Source organism: Saccopteryx bilineata, chromosome 1 (genome assembly GCF_036850765.1).
Source record: "Saccopteryx bilineata isolate mSacBil1 chromosome 1, mSacBil1_pri_phased_curated, whole genome shotgun sequence".
Classification (NCBI taxonomy): domain Eukaryota; kingdom Metazoa; phylum Chordata; class Mammalia; order Chiroptera; family Emballonuridae; genus Saccopteryx; species Saccopteryx bilineata.
In genome coordinates, this window is record NC_089490.1 from 346162885 (window position 1) to 346185212 (window position 22328).

At 40.8% G+C, this 22328-nt stretch overlaps 1 protein-coding gene across 1 annotated transcript; it reads right to left on the reverse strand.

Annotated features, from left to right (window-relative positions):
• Window positions 1-534: 534 nt before the first annotated feature.
• On the reverse strand, window positions 535-22299 carry SPCS2 (signal peptidase complex subunit 2). Its single transcript, XM_066250066.1, has 5 exons — window positions 22145-22299; window positions 11883-11966; window positions 11148-11312; window positions 7031-7161; window positions 535-1265 (listed from the first exon to the last, which is right to left on the reverse strand). The coding sequence occupies exons 1-5, from the start codon at window positions 22256-22258 to the stop codon at window positions 1079-1081; spliced, it is 681 nt and encodes a 226-aa protein (XP_066106163.1). The 5' UTR covers window positions 22259-22299; the 3' UTR covers window positions 535-1078.
• Between the last annotated feature and the right edge of the window lie 29 nt (window positions 22300-22328).

Consider the following 22328-nt stretch of genomic DNA (forward strand, 5'->3'; position numbering starts at 1 on the left):
GTCACAGGATCTAGGCAAGTGCCCAGTTCTTCTCTGACCACAATAGGAAATACTGGAAAAGAAGCTGCTCACAATTTTGGAGCCAGACTACCCAGGTTTAAATTCCAGTTCTATGACTAGTTGTGTGACAAATTATTCCACTTTTGTGCCTCGGTTCCCTCAAGCTATAAAACTGAGATGATAATAATAGTACCTACTTCTTAGGATTATTGTGAGCATTAGTGAGTTAATATATGTAAGTACTTGGAACACTACCTAAGACAAAAGTAAGTACTATCATCATGGAAAGCCACCAGTTCCTCTCTAATTCCTCAGGGAACTCTGAGCCTATAAAACAGCCTAGAAATGAAAGGAACCTACAGTAGAGTTGAACTGTTAACACTTGCTGCTCTGTCCCATCAAAACTATCCATCAAATACTCCATGTTTTTGCATCTTCTTTCCTTTTATTAAAAAAAATTTTTAGAAAATTAATAAAGGATACAAACCAATCAGCAAATCAACAGGAATATACTAGGGAAAAGCACAGACAATATAAAACTAAAAATGTCATTGGCTTCTTTAATTGGTAAGAGAACACAAAATGTAACAGGCAGAAGGTCTGTTTTATACATAATAAAAAGCTATGTTTTTTCCAATTTTCCCAAGTCAGATATATACACACCACAAAAAAATGATGTGTAAAAATGTACACAAGAAATTGTATCCTGAATTAAGAGAAACAGCTACTGAAACAGGGATTAACACAATAAAGCCAGCAACAGATTAGCAATTTTAAAAACTGATACTTCAAACGTTGCATGGCACAAAGCTACACTATACTGCTAGATATGAAGGAGAAAGTCTGTTCAGTTTTTAGCAAATTCTTTTCCAGAAAAGCAAATCAAACAGTGTAATTAGCAGAACAAGGAGGCTACAACTAGATATCAGAGCTATTCTCATATCCCAGATAGAAAACCCTTTATGGGGAATGGACTAAATTTCAGGACAAAACAGGAACATTTAACTTTTTTTTTTCTTTGCCTGTCACCCCATAATTCCACATAATCCTGCAGAAGGATGGCTGCTTTTAGAATTGGCTATTTCATTTTTCTTTCTGTGGTAAGACTGTCATGGAGCCTGGATATTTCAGGCTCATATGCATCCATGACCAGTGTCCCGCTGTGGTCAAAAAACTTAGCAATGGACTTGGTGAACTCAGCTTCCCGCTGCTGCTTTGTTCTCCCACTGATGAAGGTCAGCTTCAGAGTGTACTTGTCATCAAACCTAAGCAAAGATAATAAATCAAAAACCAAACACACAGATTCAACCAGTAACAGTAGAGCACCAAATATTTTCAAAGAACAGGGTTGAGAGGCCTACACAAATATTTATTCTATCAAAAATTAAATTAAATTTAGTTAAAATCCAAGGGCTCTTAACTGCCTTCAAGATATAAAATTGAGTCATGGGGTGTTGCTGTGTCTTCTCTGATTCAATTACTGCGTACCTCCTTTACCTTGTCATAGACTGATAGGCCATATGGACCATCTTCTCTCTCCTCTGGACTTTACACTTGTTATGCTAGAAGGCTCTTCCTAGCAGACAATTCTCTCCAATCTTGACTGGGTTCAACTTGTTAATATTAGGGCTGGGAAAGCCTTCCCAAATGTTCCCAAACTGGGTTAGACGTCTCTCCTTTGTCTGCCATGACACCGTCAATCAACAGTCAAATACTGAGTGCCAGGTGTTAGTGTTTGGCTCCCATGCTGTCAATAAAATCACCTATTGAAATAATGTTTATGTGTTTGCATTTGGTGGGTAATCACATTTTTATAAATGAAGAACCTTTGTTTTCACAGATGTTCTCCAATTCCAGGTTGCTCAGTCCTAATACCCCATCATCAATTTAGCTCCAGGCTCTACCCTGATCCCAGGTCAGAGATGTCTTTTATTCAATGAACTTCAGAGATCCCTTATCCTTGCCTTCAGTCCATCTTGAAAGCCATTACTATCTCTACCTATTCAAGAAGGTTTGTAACAACAGCCTCTGGCAGGCTGACATTCCTCCCCAACCCACACCTTTTACTGCCTCCATTTGGGCATACTTAGAGGATTGTCAGGTTGGTATTATCTTTAAAGGAAATAATTCCTTGAGCCAGTTTCTACATATTTAAATCAGGAAAACTACCAACTACTTTTCAGGATCACTGTCATGGTTAAAACAGTAACTATCATTAACCACTCCTGAAAAAAATTGTAACTCAATAAACTGTCATCTAATCAGTTACTCCCAACCTGGACAGCTAAGAGCGAAGGTTCTTGAACTATTTTCAATACCTCAAAATTTTTTCTCAAGGTCTGACCAATCGCTGCCAATTGATATCAGAGCAATATCTGACTTTTGGACCCAGTTCCACTGGCAGCTCCATGGTTTTGATGACAGAACATGATCTGATGAACTATGATCTAATACATTTTAGAAGTAATCATTAATTCAATAAATATTTTATTCAGTCTATGCACATCAAGTAGTTTTAGATGCTATAAATATACAGCAGTTAACACAATAGACAAATCTCACCTTTTGGGACTAGTAGTGTGTGTAAGAAAACCAAAAATAAAAACACAATGTTTCTTTTAAATATGGTAGGTAGGAAAGGCTTCACCAAGCCTATGTTTAAACAAAACAGTGAGAAAAGAACATAATGCGGCGAAAAAGGCTAAAAGTCACAGGAGATGAGGGATGTGTTTGCATATGTGTGAGAGATGCAGAAAATTAACAAGTTTGGATTTCTAAGCAATGCTTAAGATTTTAGTTTTTTTCCCCTCAGTGAGGATTTTCAGCAGAGGATGAGTTATCTGCCTTGTTTTAAAAGGCTCACTCTGCCTGCTGTACTGGGAATAGACTATGGGCAGAGACAGCAGCTGCAGAGGTTCATTAGGACATTATTACAATAACTTAATTGAGAGATCATAGTAGCAGTGGCAATGGTAAGTGGTCAGACTCAATATACTTAGAAAGTAGAGCCTGTGACAGGATTTGCTGGAAGGACTGAGAAAGAGCAGTCAAAATGATTCTGCAGTTCTGGCCTAATTAGGATAGAGTTGCTACTTACTGGGATGGGAAAAGCAAGTTTAAATGAGGGATAGCAGAGTTATGCTTTGAATATGTTAATCTTGAGATGCTCATCAGGATCCAGTGTTGAACAGACAGTTAGGATATATTTGGAGTTCACAGTAGAGGTCTAAGGCAAAAATTCAGATTTAAACAGTATTTAAAATCTTAAAAGTCTAGTAAGATTAAACCTAATGAGTGAATATAAAGAGGTGCAAGGAACAACCATGGTCCCATTTTAAATTGAGAGAAAGGGAATAAAGCATTATGAAAGAGAGTATGGAATAGGTATTATATTAAGATGAAAATTAGAACATTATAGTATCCTAAAAGCCTAGTTAAAAAAACAGAAAAGCGTTAACAAGGAGAGTGATCCACTGTGTCACATGCTGCTGACAGGTCGAGTACAATGAAGAAAGAGAAGTGAAGACAAGGGCGGGTCAAGAAACAATGGGAGAAGGGAGCAGTGCGAGAAAAATAAGGGGAAAGAAAATTTTATTTTAATTTTTAATTAGGAGAAATTACAGCTTGTTTGTATGCCAGAAACAATAATTCAGCAGGAGAAACATCAAGTAAATGAGATGGGATAAGAATCTAGTGGACAGGCCCTGGCCAGTTGGCTCAGCGGTAGAGCATCGGCCAGACATGTGGAAGTCCAGGGTTCCATTCCCGGCCAGGACACACAGGAGAAGCGCCCATCTGCTTCTCCACCCTTACCCCTCTCCTTTCTTTCTATCTCTTACTTCCCCTCCCAAAGACAAGGCTCCATTGGAGCAAAGTTGACCTGGGCGCTGAGGATGGCTCCATGGCCTCTGCCTGAGGTGCTAGAATGGCTCTGGTTGCAACAGAGCAACGCCCTAGATGGGCAAAGCATCGATCCCTGGTGGGCATGCCGGGTGGATCCCAGTCGGGTGCATGAGAGAGTCTGACTGCCTCACCACTTCTAACTTCAGAAAAAAAAAAAAGAATCTAAAGGAATCTAGTGGACAAATAAAGCGGAAGCTTCAGGTAGGAACTTAGAAAGATGGAATATGCAACAGGCAATGATGTGAGACTTCCGGGTGTTTCTATCTTCCCATGAACAAAAGAAGCTGAGAGTAAAGGTGCAGAAGAAGGGGAGAAGGTTTGAGGATAGAGAAGAAGGTATGAAAGACCCTCTAGGTCAGTGGAAGAGTAACTGGACTACAGAAATGACATGGAACCTAAACTGGGCAGGGAGGAAATGAAAAGGTGGTAGGCTCAACGGATTACAGATGCCAATGGCGCTGAAGAACTATTAGGACAAGAGAACAACAAGGAGATAAACTAGAAAAATAGGAAGCAGTGGTCAGAGTGGGATACTTAAAACTGAAATTACTCAAGGTAATTAGTTACCAGAAATAGCAAGGTCTTAGTAGTAAACAAGATAATCAGAAAAGAAGTAAAACTGAGAGCCAAAGTACTGGAATAATCATCCACTAGGACACAGAGCTATGTTAGAGAGAGTGCCAATGAACCAGGAACTTTCTTCAAGGCAAGAGAAGTGGATCTATATTTAACTGCAATCAAAACGAACAGAGGTGGTGTATTTCCTCTCCACAGGCACCGACAACATGGCAGTTAGTGAAAAAAAACAAACAAACAGCAGGTCAAATGGAAAATTCAGAACTCTCAGACATGCTAGTGGGATTGTAAAATGGTGAAATTGTTTTGAAAAATAATCTTGCAGTTCCTCAAGCAATTTAAAAAGAGTGGTAACTTGACCCATTTGACCCCTAGGAGAGTAATTCCTCTCCTAGGTAAATAACCTAAAAAATGAAAATATATGTCCACACAAAAACAAATGTTTAGAGTATCATTATTCATAATAGCGAAAAGGTGGAAACTCAAATGTCCTCAATAAATGGATGAGCAAAATGTAGTATATACATACAATGGAACATTATTCACCATAAAAAGAAATGAAATATTGATACATGCTACACCATGGATGAACCTTGAAAACACTGAAGTGAAAGAAGACTGTCACAAAAATATCATGTATTATATGATTCATTCATACGAAATATCCAAAACAGGAAAATCTAGTGACATAAAGTAGATAAATGGTTACTTAAGGTTATGGGGGTTGGGGGCAGAGGAAGATGACAGCTAAGGCTACAGGCTTTGATTTTGAAGTGATGAAAATGTTCTCAAGTTGACTGTGATGACAGCTGTAAATATCTGTAAATACACTAGTAACCACTGAGCTGTACACTTTAAATGGGTAAACTGTATAGTATGTGAATTATATTTCAGTAAAGCTGTTTTAAAAACATATGTGAGAATGAAAATAATGAAATCAAGATGTTGTTAAGCTCTAAAATTCTGCAACACTGCTCAGTGGCCTAGCACAGATTTAGGATGGCTGAGGCCAAAAGGGCAAACAGGAGCCCGGCCAGGAAGAGGTAAGAACTCAGGTCCAACAACAGGCATCTTCACAAATTGGTAATGAGAGGCTTTTGGGCACTGATGCTTTACTTACCCTCATATTTATGAATAATTGCACTCTACAATTTGAGAGCCTACTATATTCTAGAAACTGTATCATTTGTCTTTAGGATTGTGACTAAAAGCATGAATTATGGGTTCAGATGTGGGCTGGTATACCTGCCAGAATTCACTTCTGAGCTGTATAACCCTGGAAGAATTCATTGAAACCTTTAGGCCTGTGTTCTTTTTTTTTTTTAGAGTGACAGGAAGGGAGAGAGATGAGAAGCATCAATTCTTCGTTATGGCACCTCAGTTGTTCATTGATTGCTTTCTCATATGTGCCTTGATTAGGGGACTCCAGAAGAACGAGTGACTCCTTGCTCAAGCCAGCCACCTCAAGTTTTCGAACCTGGGTCCTTAGCATCCCAAGCCAATGCTCGGTCCACTGTGCCACCACTTGGTCAGGCTAGACCTGTGTTCTTACTTATAAAATGAGTTGCTCTAGGTTTATATGAGATAATGCACTTTGCTCAATAGAAAATTGCTATTATTATAACGAGTATTTCATCTTTACTCTGCAAATCATTTTTGACCCTGCTAAAGCTCAAATACTTTAAATGACATATCAAAAGTCACACAGCTGAACTTGAACCCTATTCTGGATAGACCTCAGTTGTCAGCTGGACAAAGTCATACCCACTACTGGTCACAGATGGAAATGCCCTTCTCTGAGTTCCCTGGTATATCACTTCATAGATTCCTGATTGCACATAGTACAATTAGGATATAAAAGAAATAAAAGCTAACAGGATTCTTTAAAGATAACTGACTTTATACTTTTGGCCTTTATAATTCTGCACTCTAATTGACTCACTTAACTTTAGCCACAAGGAAAAAGAGTATCAGGCTGACTGGATGGATCAGTGGCAGAGCATCAACCCAGCATGTGAAAGTCCTAGGTTCAATTCCTTGTCAGGGTACACAGGAGAAGCAACCATCTTGCTTCTCCTCCCCTCCTCCTTCTTTCTCTCTCATCCCCCCTTTCTCTTCCCCTCCTGCAGCCATGTTTCAACTGATTATAGAGTGTGCTGGCAGTGTTGAGGATAGCTCTGTCAAGCCTCTGCAGCTAAAAATAGCTCGGCTACAAGCATCAGCCCCAGCTGGGGGTCACCAGGTGGAATCCAGTCACAGCACATGCAGGAGTCTATCTCCCATCCTCTCACTTAAAATTTTTAAAAAGAGAGAGAATCATTCTTCCTTCTTCCACCAAAGTACTTTCTCCCTGAGTTTATCTGTGATAATGCCAGCTCAGACCGGCAATGCTTGGAAAAACCTTCTAGATCGTTCAAATCCCTTTATTCATTATACATGACTAATACCATGATCTGCATAGAGTAGGCATAAAATAGTATGTTGTTGACAATAACTCAATCGATAGGGAAAGCCAATACCAGGATTTAAGAATCTGTGAGGATAGTCATACCTTTTGAGACTGGAGGACAGTTGCCAAATATCATCAGGATCCATCCCTGTAGGATCTTTCCTGTGGGCCACGAGAAAGATGCTCTTCTCCTTATACGAGGTATAAATGGTCAGGATCCCCATCATCACAAAATATGTTCAAATAAAGTTAAGGAGGAAACACACAAACATATACACAAAAGAGAACTAACACAAATTGACAAGCAAGGGCTACAAAAACTACCAAAGAGCTTTGTCTTCCTGCAAAAACAGTGAAAATTTAGCTATTTCATTTTCATCCTTATGTTTATGTAGCAAGAGAAGCAAGGCTTTCTTGGTTTAGAATACTTCAAAGGGGAATACTTCAAAAGGGAATGAAAAACAAGTAAAGAACATAAACCAGCTCTCATCTTTTCTGTTCAAGGATAACATGTAGAAAATCCTGTTATTTAGTTAAGTCAAGCCTTGTGCTTATTTCTCTATAACATACAAAATCACACTGGACTTGACCAAGCTCAACCAATTTCAAGGGTCATTAAAAGTGACTTCAGCCTGACCTGTGATGGCGCAGTGGATAAAGCGTCGACCTGAAAATGCTGAGGTCGCTGGTTCGAAACCCTGGGCTTGCCTGGTCAAGGCACATATGGGAGTTGATGCTTCCAGCTCCTCCCCCCTGTCTCTCTCTCCTCTCTCTCTCTCTCTCCCTCTCTCTCCTCTCTAAAAAAAATGAATAAAATAAATTAAATTAAAAAAAGTGACTTCAGATTCACTTACTAAAAGAACAATTATTTCCTATACACATATAGTTTATTATTATATTCAGTTTTTCACCATAAATATACCATTTTGAGAACCTACTATGTGCCAGAAGTTCGCACAATGTATAATTTAAATTTTATGACAGTGAGAGGCAGGAAAGTATTGTGTCAAGTATTGGGTTCTAGAGTGAGACAGTCCTCGAATTAAATTCTGGCTTTTAACCAATGTAACCTTGATAAATTACTTCCTTCCCCAAGTTTAATCACCTCCAAAATGAAATACCGGATTTTTTAGAATTGTCATGAGACTTAGAGATTTCATATACCATATTTTTCACTCCATAAGACGCACCCCCCCCCCAAAAGTGGAGGGGGAAATGCCCATGCGTCTTATGGAGCGAAAAATACGGTATTTTATTAAGTATTTTAACACACCATTTGGTTCAGAATATTTTTTTTCTTATTTTCCTCCTTAACATCCTAGGTGTGTCTTATTGTCAGGTGTGTCTTATGGAGCAAAAAATACAGTGTGTATATATATATGTATATACATATTTTTTAAGTGTCTAGCACACAGAAGGCATTTATAATAGTCATTATTATTATATTAAAACTGACATGATCAGCAAAATCTTAAACAAATATAACCAAACAAATAAAATTCCATGAAGCTACTTAGTTCTCTTGGGAGGCTGTATTTTCCAATAATGTTACTCATTCTTCAAACCTCTTTAGGCCTGACCAGATGGTGGTGTAGTGGATAGAGTATCAGCCTGGGATACTGAGGACCCAGGTTCGAAACCCCAAGGTCACCAGCTTGAGCGGGGGATAGTAGACATATTCCCATGGTCATTGGCCTGAGCGCAAGGTCACTGGCTTGAACAAGGGTTCACTGGCTCAGCTGGACCCCCCACATCAAGGCACAAATAAGAAAGCAATCAATGAACAACTAAAGTGCCACAAAAACGAGTTGATGCTTCTCATCTCTCTCTCTTCCTGTCTGTCCCTCTCTCTCACTAAAAATAAACAAACAAAAAAAACCCAACCTCTTTGGATTTGGAACTACTTTGAGAACTATCTCTAGAACATATGGCAAATTCTTTTGAACTGCATTAATAATGAAAAAATTCAGCCCTGGCTGGTTGGCTCAGCAGTAGAGTATTGACTCAGTGTGTGGAAGTCCTGGTTCGATCCCTGATCAGGGCACATAGGAAAGGCAAATATCTCCTTATCCACCCTTCCTCCACCCTTCCCTCTTTTCTCTCTTCCCTCTTCCACTATGGCTTGATTGGTTCAAGCTCATCGGCTCCAGGCACTGAGGATGGTTACCTCAAGTCTCCACCACAGGAGCTAAAAATAGTGAGGTTTAGAGTGGCCCCAGATAGGGTGCATGCAAGAATCTGTCTCTTATCTCCCCTACTGTCCTTAAAAAAATAAAAAAATAATTCATAATGGGATGACTTGCTGGTGCAAGTCTGGGGACTATGATTTGGAATCAATTTGGATGATACTATATTTCTCACAAAAATAGGAGATATTTCAAAATGAATATGAAGTGATAAAATATCACCTAATTTGGCCCTGGCCGGTTGGCTCAGCGGTAGAGCGTCGGCCTGGCGTGCAGAAGTCCCGGGTTCGATTCCCAGGCAGGGCACATAGGAGAAGTACCCATTTGCTTCTCCACGCCCCCCCTCCTTCCTCTCTGTCTCTTTCTTCCCCTCCCGCAGCCAAGGCTCCATTGGAGCAAAGATGGCCCGGGCGCTGGGGATGGCTCCTTGGCCTCTGCCCCAGGCGCTAGAGTGGCTCTGGTCGCGGCAGAGCATCGTCCCCTGGAGGGCAGAGCGTCGCCCCCTGGTGGGCGTGCCGGGTGGATCCCGGTTGGGCGCATGCAGGAGTCTGTCTGACTGTCTCTCCCCGTTTCCAGCTTCAGAAAAATACAAAAAAAAAAAAAAAAAAAAAAAAATCACCTAATTTTTGTGAGCAGTGTATTTTTGATCAGGACCTGCTTTATTAAATGGCTTTGTAAATGCCAAGATTCTAGAAATATTTCAGGTTATGGCAACACTGTTAAGAAAAGTAAACAGCCTACCAAAATGATTTGTTTTAAACAAATAGCAGTAATGACACATAGCAGACACTCAGTAACACTATGGTTATTACAAATAAGACAGATCTGTATACTCTGATAGGAAAAAAAATCTACATTTTAAGTTCAAAATAAAAGCATAATATGTACAGATTGATTTTGGAAAAAAGTGTGGGAACCACAAGAAAACTGGTATATTCAGTTTTTTGAGAAATAATCAAGCCAGGTAGGTAACAAACACAAGTCCACATTTATAAAAAGGATAGGGAAAATATCTCAATTACATACCAAACACATTATAAAATATCTCATTTAATTTTTATGATAATCCTGAGTGTAATTACCCTTATTTATAAATAAGCAGCATTTGGTCTCAAAAAAGTTAAGTTCTTTTTTTTGTATTTTTCTGAAGTTGGAAATGGGGAGGCAGTCAGTCAGACTCCCGAATGCGCCTGACCGGGATCCACCTGGCATGCCCACCAGGGGGCGTAGCTCTGCTGCAATCAGAGCCATTCTAGCGCCTGAGGCAGAGGCCAAGGAGCCATCCACAGCGCCCGGGCCAACTTTGCTCCAGTGGAGCCTCAGCTGCGGGAGGGGAAGAGAGAGACAGAGAGGAAGGAGAGGGGGAAGGGTGGAAAAGCAGATGGGCGCTTCTCCTGTGTGCCCTGGCTGGGAATCGAATCCGGGACTCCTGCACGCCAGGCCGACGCTCTACCACTGAGCCAACCGGCCAGGGCAAAAAAATTAAGTTCTTATTAGCACAAGATCACAAAACAGTTTGGATTTCAGACCCAGATTTTTCTAACTCCAGAATAGGTTTATTTATTTCCACTATTACACAAGCCACACCTATATCTCATGCTCAGTAACTCCCAGTCCAGCCCCTCAAGCTTCAAGGGAACCTGACACAGATCTGTACCTCCAAGTCTGAGCCTTTCTGAATATCCTGGGTTGAGTGGCTTGAAGCAACATGGCCTAATGGGAGAAGTGTTGGACTAGAAATAAGAAGAGCCGGGCCGTCACTATTACTGTGTTTTGCTAACAGGTGCTGACACCTGGAGGATAATATCCTCTATATTCACAGCTAAATAGAATTAAAGATAAAATAACCATATTAAATCTAAAATATCAGTGATAATTACTACATAAATTTACAGATTCCTAGGAGCTGATAATGTTAAATTCTAACATGAGCAGGCCTCCAGATCAAAGTTTGTTTTTTTGTAGGTAGCAGGGAAGTTATCAGTAGAGATTTTAAAATAGTCACTAGAAACAAACCTGAGTGTAAATAAAGGATATGATATGACGCACAAAGCCAAAACAGGCTTGGACTCAGGAAACGGGTGCATATAGTCCCAAATCAAAGCCACTATGGCAAAGAAACAGGAGATGGTACAGATGGTGAGGCGACCGTCAATTAGTCCAAAATTCTCCACATACTTGTACTTTTCCAGAAGTACCTAGCGAGAAGAACAAGGAATCAAGCTAACAGAAATGCTTCCTTCCTAGAACCTGCTTTTATTCTTAATTTCCATGATAAAAGCTACATTAGAATCATAAATTACCTAGTTCTCTCTAATCAGAATTTTAACACTCCTAGCAAAAAGACTCAAGCTGTTTACAAATAGATCCCAGAGAAAAAGTTCATCAACTTCTCATACATCTTTTTAATCCTCAACTTATTCCTTAGAATGAAACTAAAATTTTTTCCTTTTTCAAATGGAGACATGACCAATCATGGATGAATATTCATCTTATATACTCTCAATCTTCTTGGCTCTTGGCTAATTAACCTCAAAAACAAGATTAACAGCTTTCTGAAGTTAAAACATTAGAGAATTTGAGGGGCTCCAGGTAGCTAACATTTTTAACACATGCTCCCTACATACATTATAAGGATTTTAGAAACAGGTTTTCTGGTTCGCTTCCTAACACAGAAAATTAAGGTCATTCCAAGCGACAGAAGAAAAAGATCCTGCAGATGAACATCAGGTATACGCATGCTAACAGACTGCCATCTCAAAAAGTACCTTTTTGGCAGAATCATCCAAAGAATTTTTCACAGCAGATCCATCCCATTTGTCAATTTTTAAAGGCTTATCATCAATCTTCCACTGTAAAACAGAAGAGCTGTGCATCAAGAATATGGCATCTTACTGAAAATAAAAAGGAACTACTTTCTTAAGAACATCCTTAAGTATAATTATCGCTTACCCTTTGTCTTCAGATGTTGGACAGCTAAAAGACAAAACACTTAAAATGAAGGTGAAGGAGACTAGAGTCAACAAATCAGGTGGTACTCTTGATATTGTCACTCTCTGTGCTGAGAAGGCAAAATCTACCAACCCAAATCAGAATACAAACTTACACGGGCTACAGAGACTACAGTGTGAACTCATATCCCATCCCTGTTCTACCCACATGTGAATATAGACAAAATCTCCATTTGGTCATCCTTTCATTCTGTGATCTCAAAACTCAGAAAATATAAATCCATGGACTTGCAAACAATATCAAAATGAGGAAGGTCTCCTTTAATATATTTCTGTCAGCTAACAATTTTTATATTTTGCCAGCATGTCTTAACTATAGGAAAATAGCAAGTCCAGTGTTGTCTGTTGGAAAAAATATTTTGAATTAAAAACCAAGTTATATCACCAGGGAGTTATGTGACTTTTGGACAAACCCTGCTTCAATTTCCCTCATCCATACAAGTTGAGAAAGGTTACCAAATACTGTGTTACTCAGAGGCAAGAGTCACACATTGTTGGCAGAAATTCAAATGGTACACCACCTATAGAAGACAATTTAGTACTTTGGATTCAACTTCCCACTTCTGGGAATTTTTCCATATTTGCAGACATGCAATAATATACAAGGCTATAAATGCAATAGCATTTATAACAGTAATTATTATATATTTATCACATATTAAATGTTTATATGTAAATGTATCTCCACTTAGATATCTAGTGTATATACACCTACATACACTAGATATCTAAATGGAGATGGCAAGTAGGCAGTTGGACATGTATGTCTGGGGCTCAGAGGAGAGGTCTAGGTTGGAAATATAAACGTGGAGGTCATCAACTTATACATATTTTTTAATTTTATTTAGAAAACTAAATTTAACAGGGTGACATTGATCAGTTAAGAGTACACAGGTTTCAGGTAAACATTTCTGTAGCATTTGAACTGTTGTTATGTACCCATCACACAAAGCCAAGTCATTTTCTGTCACCGTATATTGGTCCCTCTTTACACTCTTCCTCCCATTCCCTCCCTCAAGTCCCCCTTTACCACAACCACTTCCCCCTGGTAACCAGTTCACTTTTATCTATGTCCATGAGTCTCAGTTTTATATCCCACCTATGTGTGAAATCATCCAATTCTTAGCTTTTTCTGATTTACTTATTTCACTCAGTATAATTATTCTCAAGGGCCATCCATGTTGTTGTAAACGACACTATGTCATCATTTTTTATGGCTGACTAGTTTTCCAATGTATATATGTGCCACATCTTCTTTATCCAATCCTCTATCAAGGGACACTATGGTTGTTTCTATGTGTTGGCCACTGTGAATAATGCTGTGACGATCATGGGGGTTTACGTGTCTTTACCAATGTAAAGACATTCAAGTTTTGGGGGTATATACCCAGTAGAGGGATTGTCACATAATTGTAGTCTTAATTTTTTGAGGAACCACCATATTTTCTTCCATAATGGTTGTACTAATTTGCATTCCCACCAGCAGTGAATGAGGGTTCCTTTTTCTCCACAGCCTCTCCAACACTTATCTGTCTTGTTTTTTTTTTAGATTTTTATTTATTCATTTTAGAGAAAGAGAAGAGGGGAGGAGGGGGGGAGAGAGGGAGAAAGGGAGAGAGCGAGGGAGAGAGAGCGAGAGAGAAGGAAGTATCAACTCTCATATGTGCCTTGACCAGCCAAGCCTAGGGTTTCAAACCAGCCACTTGAGGTGTGAGGTGGTATCTCATTGTAGTTTTGATTTGCATTCTTGAATAGCTAGTGAAGATGAGCATCTTTTCATGTACCTGTTGACCATTTCTATGTCCTCTTGAGAGAAGTGTCTGTTTAGGTCCTCTCCCCATTTCTTAATTGAATTGTTTGCTCGTTTGTTGCTGAGCTTTGTGAGTTATTTATACACACACACACACACACACACACACACACACACGATATTTAAGTCATGACACTGGGCATCTCTTTGGAATAAGTATAGTCAGAGGACAAGGCCAGAGGCTTGCCAACATTTACAGGTCAGAAAGAAGACCAAAAAAACAAGCAAAACAAAAACCAAACAACAACAAAAAAACAAAGACAAAGAGACCAATGAAGGAAGAAGAAAACCAGGGGCTAGTAGTGTTCTTAAAGCCACATAAAGAAACTATTTCAAGAAAAAAATAATTAAGTCAAACGCTACTGAAAGGTCAAATAATATGAAAAAGTACTGAGATTTGACGAGGTCACAGCAGAGAAACAGTGCAGGCAGGAGCCAAAAGAGGGACCTGGGCCAATGGGGGCTATTAGCTTTGGTGATATCCCTGAGTCACATAATGATGAATAAGCAGTTAACAATATTAATATTTTGAAGCTTCAAAGGTTACTCCATAAACACAGTGAAGATTTTAAAAAGAATTTAAGTTAAAACACACTTCATGGCCCTGGCCGGTTGGCTCAGCGGTAGAGCGTCGGCCTGGCGTGCGGGGGACCCGGGTTCGATTCCCGGCCAGGGCACATGGGGGAAGCGCCCATTTGCTTCTCCACCCCCCCCTCCTTCCTCTCTATCTCTCTCTTCCCCTCCCGCAGCCAAGGCTCCATTGGAGCAAGAATGGCCCGGGCGCTGGGGATGGCTCCTTGGCCTCTGCCCCAGGCGCTAGAGTGGCTCCGGTCCCTGCACAGCGAAGCCCCGGAGGGGCAGAGCGTAGGCCCTGATGGGCGTGCTGGGTGGATCCCGGTCGGGCACATGCAGGAGTCTGTCTGTCTCTCCTCGTTTCCAGCTTCAGAAAAATACAAAAAAAAAAAAAAAAAAAAAACAACCACACTTCATATACTACAAAACTCATCATTTTAAAATGTACAATTCCGTAGTTTTTAATTATACTCACAAGGTTGTGCAACCATCACCACTATCTAATTCCAGAATACATTCATCACCCTAAAAAGAAATCCCATATCCAGAAGCAGTCACTCCCCTCTCAGCTGCTCTCCAGCCCTGGTAACCGCTAATCTACTTTTTGTCTGCATATATTGACCCTATTCTGGACATTTTATATACTAACCGGAATTATACAATATGCAGCCTTTTGTGATTGACTTCTCTCACTGAGCATGTCTTAAAGGTTCATCCATGTTGTAATAATTACCACTACTTTATTCCTTTTTATAACCAAATATTGCATTATATTGATATAGTATCATATTTTGTTTACCCATACATCTGCCAATGGATACATGGAATGTGGGTGTGTCCCCTTTTGGCTATTGTGAGTAATGCTGCTATGATCATCTACATACACGTTTTTGTGCAGACATAATTTTCAATTCTACCGGGTTTATTATACCTAGAACTGTAATACACAGTTATACGGTAACTCTGCATGTTTACCTTTCTGGGGAACTAACACACTGTTTTCCAAAGTGGCTGCATCACTTTACATTCTTTTTTTTTTTTTTTTAAATATATTTTATTTATTCATTTTAGAGAGGAGAGTGAGAGAGAGAGAGAGGAGCAGGAAGCATCAACTCCCACATGCGCCTTGACCAGACAAGTGCAGGGTACTGAACCGGCAACCTCAGCATTCTGGGTCCAGGCTTTATCCACTGCACCACCACAGGTCAGGCCATCACTTTACATTCTTACTAGCAATGTAAGAGGGTTCCAATTTCTCCACATCCTCACCAACACTGGTTTTTATTTTTAATTATAGTCATACTTGGAGGTGTGAAGTGGTTTCTCATTGTGGTTTTGATTTGCATTTCTCTAATGACTAATATGTTGAACATCTTTTCATGTGCTTATTGGCCATCTGTTTATCTTCTATGCAGAAATGTCTATTCACATCCTTTATTCTTTTTAAAATTGGGCTCTTTTTATTATTGAGCTATAAGATTCTTTATATAGTCTAGATACTAGACCCTTATTAGATATATAATTTTCAAACATTTTTTCTCATTCTGTATACTGTCTTTTTACTTTCTTGATAGTGTCCTTTGACAAAAATGTTTTCCATTTTAAAGTAAAAAATGAGTTTTGAGATGCTACTAAAGTTGTTTGCAAGTGTTAAAAGGCCAGCACCCTGTTTCTTTAAACACGCACAGACTTACAGTACCGTGAAAAAAACTGTTCATCGTCTTTCTCAGAGCTAGGTCAGGATACAGACATACCACCCAGAAGTCTGGCAAATTAAGATACCATCACTGAGCCCTGGCCGGTTGGCTCAGCAGTAGAGCATCGGCCTAGCGTGCGGAGGACCCGGGTTTGATTCCCGGCCAGGGCACATAGGAGAAGCGCCCATTTGCTTCTCCACCCCTCCGCTGCGCTTTCCTCTCTGTCTCTCTCTTCCCCTCCCACAGCCAAGGCTCCATTGGAGCAAAGATGGCCCGGGCGCTGGGGATGGCTCTGTGGCCTCTGCCTCAGGTGCTGGAGTGGCTCTGGTCGCAACATGGCGACGCCCAGGATGGGCAGAGCATCGCCCCCTGGTGGGCAGAGCGTCGCCCCCTGGTGGGCAGAGCATCGCCCACATGGTGGGCGTGCCGGGTGGATCCCGGTCGGGCGCATGCGGGAGTCTGTCTGACTGTCTCTCCGTTTCCAGCTTCAGAAAAATGGAAAAAAATAAATAAATAAATAAAAATAAAAAGATACCATCACTGAGAGTAAAGGAGAATACATGACCTGTTTACAGGTTGGTAGGTGACAAAACCAAGGCTTAAGCACAGGTCAATCTCAAAACAGATGCTCTTTCCACTATTATATTAGCTAGAACATGGCCTGTTCCAGAATGAAAGGCAATGTACTAAGTAAGGCAAGACAACAGGATTAAGAACTGGGGAAACCAGGTGCTGGACTGTTACTAGCTCGAGGTATGGTCTTGGGCAAGTTGCTTCCTCTTCCCCTTTCCAGACGTATCCATGTCTATAGAATGAGGAGGCTGACACAGATGAGCTTTGAAGTCTCTTCATTATAAATATTTTCGAGAAACCACTACTGATTAAGCAGGATAGTTAAAAAACAAAACAAAACAAAAAAACCTTAAAATATCACAAGTCATCTAGGACAGTAATCCTCAACCCAGAAGTAACTGGAAGTAACTGTTAAAATATAGAGGAAATAAATAGCTCTGTGTGAAAACATGCAGCTATACAGGTCCCACCTTCAGAGAATGATTCAGGTCTAGGATGAGGTCCAGATATCTGTATTTTTAACTAGAACTCAATGGGGTCTGATGTCCAGTCTCCATATCATGTTATAAAAAATATTTATATAAGGAAGCTAGAGCCCAGAATAACCACTATTTAGCAGTAGTTATATGTATTTTGTTAAGTACTTACTATGTGCCAGACACCACCTTTTAAAATACTACAATTATCACCACCTTGCAGATGAGGAAACACATACTGAGATTTACTAACTTGCCAAAGAACATATACCTGGTAAGTGGTAGAGACATTCAAAAACACAGATAGCCTGGCTCCAGAGCCTGTGTTCTCAACTACTAAGCTATAAAAGATGGACTTTAAGATTAAGCTGACAGTCTAGTGAGGTGACAGAAATACAGCTATGAGGTTAAAAGGGTCTGACTATAGTTTCTAGAAAGCATGATTTAATACCACTTTTTAATAGCCAAAACAAATCCAGTCAGGAGAAAGAGACTCAGATAATGTTAAAAGGATTTGGGGATAGTTTCTGGGAAGAATGGTTTAATGCAACATATTGATTTAATAGCCAAAACAAACTAAGCAAGCAGTTTTTCTTTTGAGCCTGCTATGTAGAACAAAATGTTTTGATGTATTTGGGGCAAAATAACTTATTGCAATGATCTAGGTTATTCTGTGATGGAGTATAGAATATACCTGCATACCTATTTTTAAGATCAGGAAACTACAATTGCTTTGTTCTTTTTTTTTCAGATTTTATTTATTGATTTTACAGAGGGGGGGTGAGGAACAAGAAATATCAACTCATAGTTGCTTCACTTTAGTTGTTCATTGATTGCTTGTCCTATGTGCCTTAAAGGGGCAAGCCCAGAGTTTACAATCAGCAATCTGAGCTGGTCAATATTGTATTCATTGTGCCACCACAGGCCAGGCTAGAATTGCTTTGTTCTTAAAGTAGGTTTCACAGAAACAGAAATTTACACCTGCTTAAGGAAAACTATAAGCACATTTGAATCTCTTTATTGCATTTGTTTATAGCAAGTAAAACTATAGCTGCAGGAAATAAAAATAAAAACCCTCCCAAAAAGTCAAGACAAATCAGAGATTGTAAGAAAACAGTCTCTCATTCCCACAGAGCAGAAGCTTCTCTATTAATTCAGATCCTGCTCCATTGAGAATAACATTTTTCCCCATGTTCTCTTCCTCAGTACACTGTTGTCTTGTTTGTTTGTTTGATTATTAAGTGAGAGGCAAGAAGGCAAACAGACTCCCACATGCGCCCAGGATCCACCTGGCAAGCCCCTACAGGGCGATGCTCTGCCCATCTGGGGCCACTGCTCTGTTGCTCTGCGCGAGGCCTCGAAGCCATCCTCAGCACCTGGGGCCAACTTGCTTGAACCTTTGGAGCCATGGCTGTGGGGGAGTTGGGGGAGAGGGGTGGAGAAGCAGATGGTCGCTTCTCCTGTGCCCTGGCTGGGAATCAAACCAGGAGTTTCACTCGCCAGGCTGATGCTCTACCGCTGAACCAACCAGCCAGGGCCTGTACCCTGAGTTTTTAGACAATTAGAGGTACCATCTTCTAAGGTTGTTTTTGAAAACTTGAGGTGGCAGAGCTGAAGTTTTTTCTCTGCTTAATTCAGTAAGTACTGCATGTACTTATTCCAGAACCTCTCATTGGAAATTGGACAAATACAAACTGGTATGATAGTAGGCAGTTATGACATTAAGTGACAGTTTAATTACCCGGTGCCATAAATGCTAGAGAATTCAGAAGAGGAACAACTCAATGTAAGGCAGAAATAAAGTTTTCCAAAAGAAAATACCTAAACCTTTCTTGATTTACTTCTGTCTCACTTTTTGGTTAATTCTACCAAGTGCTCCTTTGTGAGGCTTTTTTTCCCTTTTTAAATCTATTTCTGGCCTGACCTGTGGTGGCGCAGTGGATAAAGCATCAACCTGGAAATGCTGAGGTCGCCGGTTCGAAACCCTGGGCTTGCCTGGTCAAGGCATATATAGGAGTTGATGCTTCCAGCTCCTCCCCCCTTCTTTCTCTCTCTCTGTCTCTCTCTCTCCTCTCTCTCCCATTCTGTCTCTCTCTCTCTCCCTCTCTCTCCCTCTCTCTGTCCTCTCTAAAAATGAGTAAATAAAATAAAATAAATATTTCTGTTACTCAAGTTGGGGGTTCTCATCACCTTGTCATTCTTTTTATAGCCCTTTACAAATAACATTATTTACCAATATTATACAATTTAATATTTACAAGTCTGTAATATGTATGTGTATATATCGGCATCCACGATATTTACATAAGGAGATTTTAAGTTCAGTAATACCAAATAACTTATCCAAGGTCATGTAGCTTTTGACATGCTACACAAGAACTCTAACTTTTCTTTTTACATTAAACCCTATACACTACTATGACATAAGGCCTTACTAGAAGGCTTTTCATTTTTACTTCTCCAAACTATCTGAATAATTTTCCTAAAGCCACTTTAGCCTCAAAAATCTTTAACGTGGCCCTGGCCGGTTGGCTCAGTGGTAGAGCGTCGGCCTGGCGTGCAGGAGTCCCGGGTTCGATTCCCGGCCAGGGCACACAGGAGAAGCGCCCATCTGCTTCTCCATTCCTCCCCCTCTCCCTCCTGTCTGTCTCTCTCTTCCCCTCCTGCAGCCAAGGCTCCACTGGAGCAAAGATGGCCCGGGCGCTGGGGATGGCTCCATGGCCTCTGCCTCAGGCGCTAGAGTGGCTCTGGTTGCAACAGAGCAAAGCCCTGGATGGGCAGAGCATCGCCTCCTGGTGGGCGTATGCGGGAGTCTGTCTGACTGCCTCTCCGTTTCCAGCTTCAGAAAAATACAAAAAAAAAAAAAATCTTTAACACTTGCTTACTACTACCTTCAAGTAATCCATGCCCTTTTCAATTTTGTCACTACAGGTTTCTCGGAAGAACCATCCAGTCAACTCACTACCCGAGAAACATCAGACATCATCTGTGTATCTCTGCTCTACGACATTAACTGGTGTATGTGGTCCTTCTCTCTCCCCCAAAATTAAGGTCTCAGCACTATTCTCAGAAAAGGTCATCCCCTGGGGCCATTACCCCCTTATCAATTAGATCTCAGGGATCCTTTTCTCTCTCATTTGAACTTTTGTATAATGTTCACAATTTGAATACACAAAACACTCCAATGTTTAATATTTTGGGTATCCCATGTCGTATATTCAACAATATTGAGTATATACTTTCTGACAATAGGATTCTTGATTTATTCCTCTGCCATCACATATTTTTATTAGATACTATAGGTGACAGAGATTAATGCATACCATCTCATTTGATTCTCCCCAAAACCCTAACATTTCGGATGAAGAAGAAAAGTCTTAGTAAAGTTAACTAAGTCTTCATACAGTTTGAAAGTAGCAGAGCTACTTCAAAGCCCAAATCTTATGATCCCCAAACCCAAATTCTTTCAATAACACAATGATGCCGTATACTTTTCATCAAGCACTACCGTAGCATAATGCCCACGCTTAATGTTTGCTGGGGACAATCCAAATAGATGGAAGAGAGAAGCAGTCAACAGGATAGGATGAGCACAGGATATATAAGGTGCTCACTCAGTAGAAAGGCAGGATTTGTGTATGAAAATGACAATCAATCCCAAACACTCTCACATCTTGGAGCAATTTACCATCTCAACTTCCTGTCGGTTAAGGAGTAAGAGTGTGAGAACCATCTAATTCAAAATCAATAGCACCCAAAAAGAGAAGCAAAAAGATCAGGACCCCTCAATATGATCATGTATTTATCTCTTAAGCATCTACAGTGCGTTAAGCACAGGGAAGTATAAAAGCTGTTTTCAAAGTAAAAAAAAAAGAACCTATTTACTATATCACAGACCCTATGCTTAACATTTCTCATCAAACTGGCTCAGGGCCCTACAACGAGAGAATTGGAAGGGACCTTAGGGTACATTAAAGCTAACTGCCTCCTTTCACAGATGAGGAAACATAGGAAAAACAAGTATATTTCAAGGTCACACAGCTAATTAGAAGCAAAAGCAGAACCAGTGCTAGGATGCAGATCTCCATGCAATCGTTGCTTCCAAAAAGCTATGCAAAGGACAAGAGGGGCCAATCCAAGAACAGATTTTCCTTTTCTTCTAAACCCTTGCTGCTAGGACGGCAGTTTGAAAAGTGGATGGGCAGAGGGAGAAAGAGGCAAGCAGGAACAAACTGCAAACTCGAGAATTTGATTCACCCAGAGCACTTGGAGGCAGCAGGAGGGGAGAAGTGCGGGCAGTGTGTGTGTGTGGGGGGGGGGGGGGGGGGGGGTACTGTGAAGATGGCAAAAGATTAAGTTTTAAAAGGTTCCTGTCAGTCCAAAAGGGGAAGTCAAAACCCAAATAAGTTCAGTATTCGAGGTATCGTGATAAAATGCCTAGAAACTTCAGAAAACAAAACGCTACGAAGCAGTAAGGAATCCATAGCGACCCAAGGGTGGTACTCATGGGGAGGAGTTTGGGGACTACTGACTCCCAGCAGCGGCTTTCATTCCTCCGGACTTCAGTTCTCCCCATCGGTGAAATGAGCACATTGAACAGTAGCCCCCGGCACCTCCGAGGAAAAGCCACGGCCGCGCTGAAATGTGGAAATAATCAAATTTTCCTAGAAAGATGTGGTGACCAGCATTAAGGCCCAGGTACACTTCCGAGAAAAGAGCTCAAATCTGACAGCATGGAGAGAGCGGGCAGCAAGCGCCCGTAAAGTCCCCACGGTGGGCCAGACCCTACTCCCTAGAGAACCCTCTGAAGGGGGGCGGGGATGGGAAGGTGGGCTCGCTGCCTCCCGACACTCCGCTGGCCTGAACTGTTCCCAAGAATAGGCCTCTCACCTTATCCAACAAGCCACTGCGCCCACTGCCTGTCCCGCAGTTAGGGCCACCGCCAGACCCACTACCGCCTCCGCCGCCACCACTCCTCCCGCCTTGTGCAGCCGCCGCGGCCATCTTGTCTGCCTCAGCGTCTCCCTCCCACTACTTGTCCGAAGCCGATTGGCTGAAGTGCACGGCGTGACGC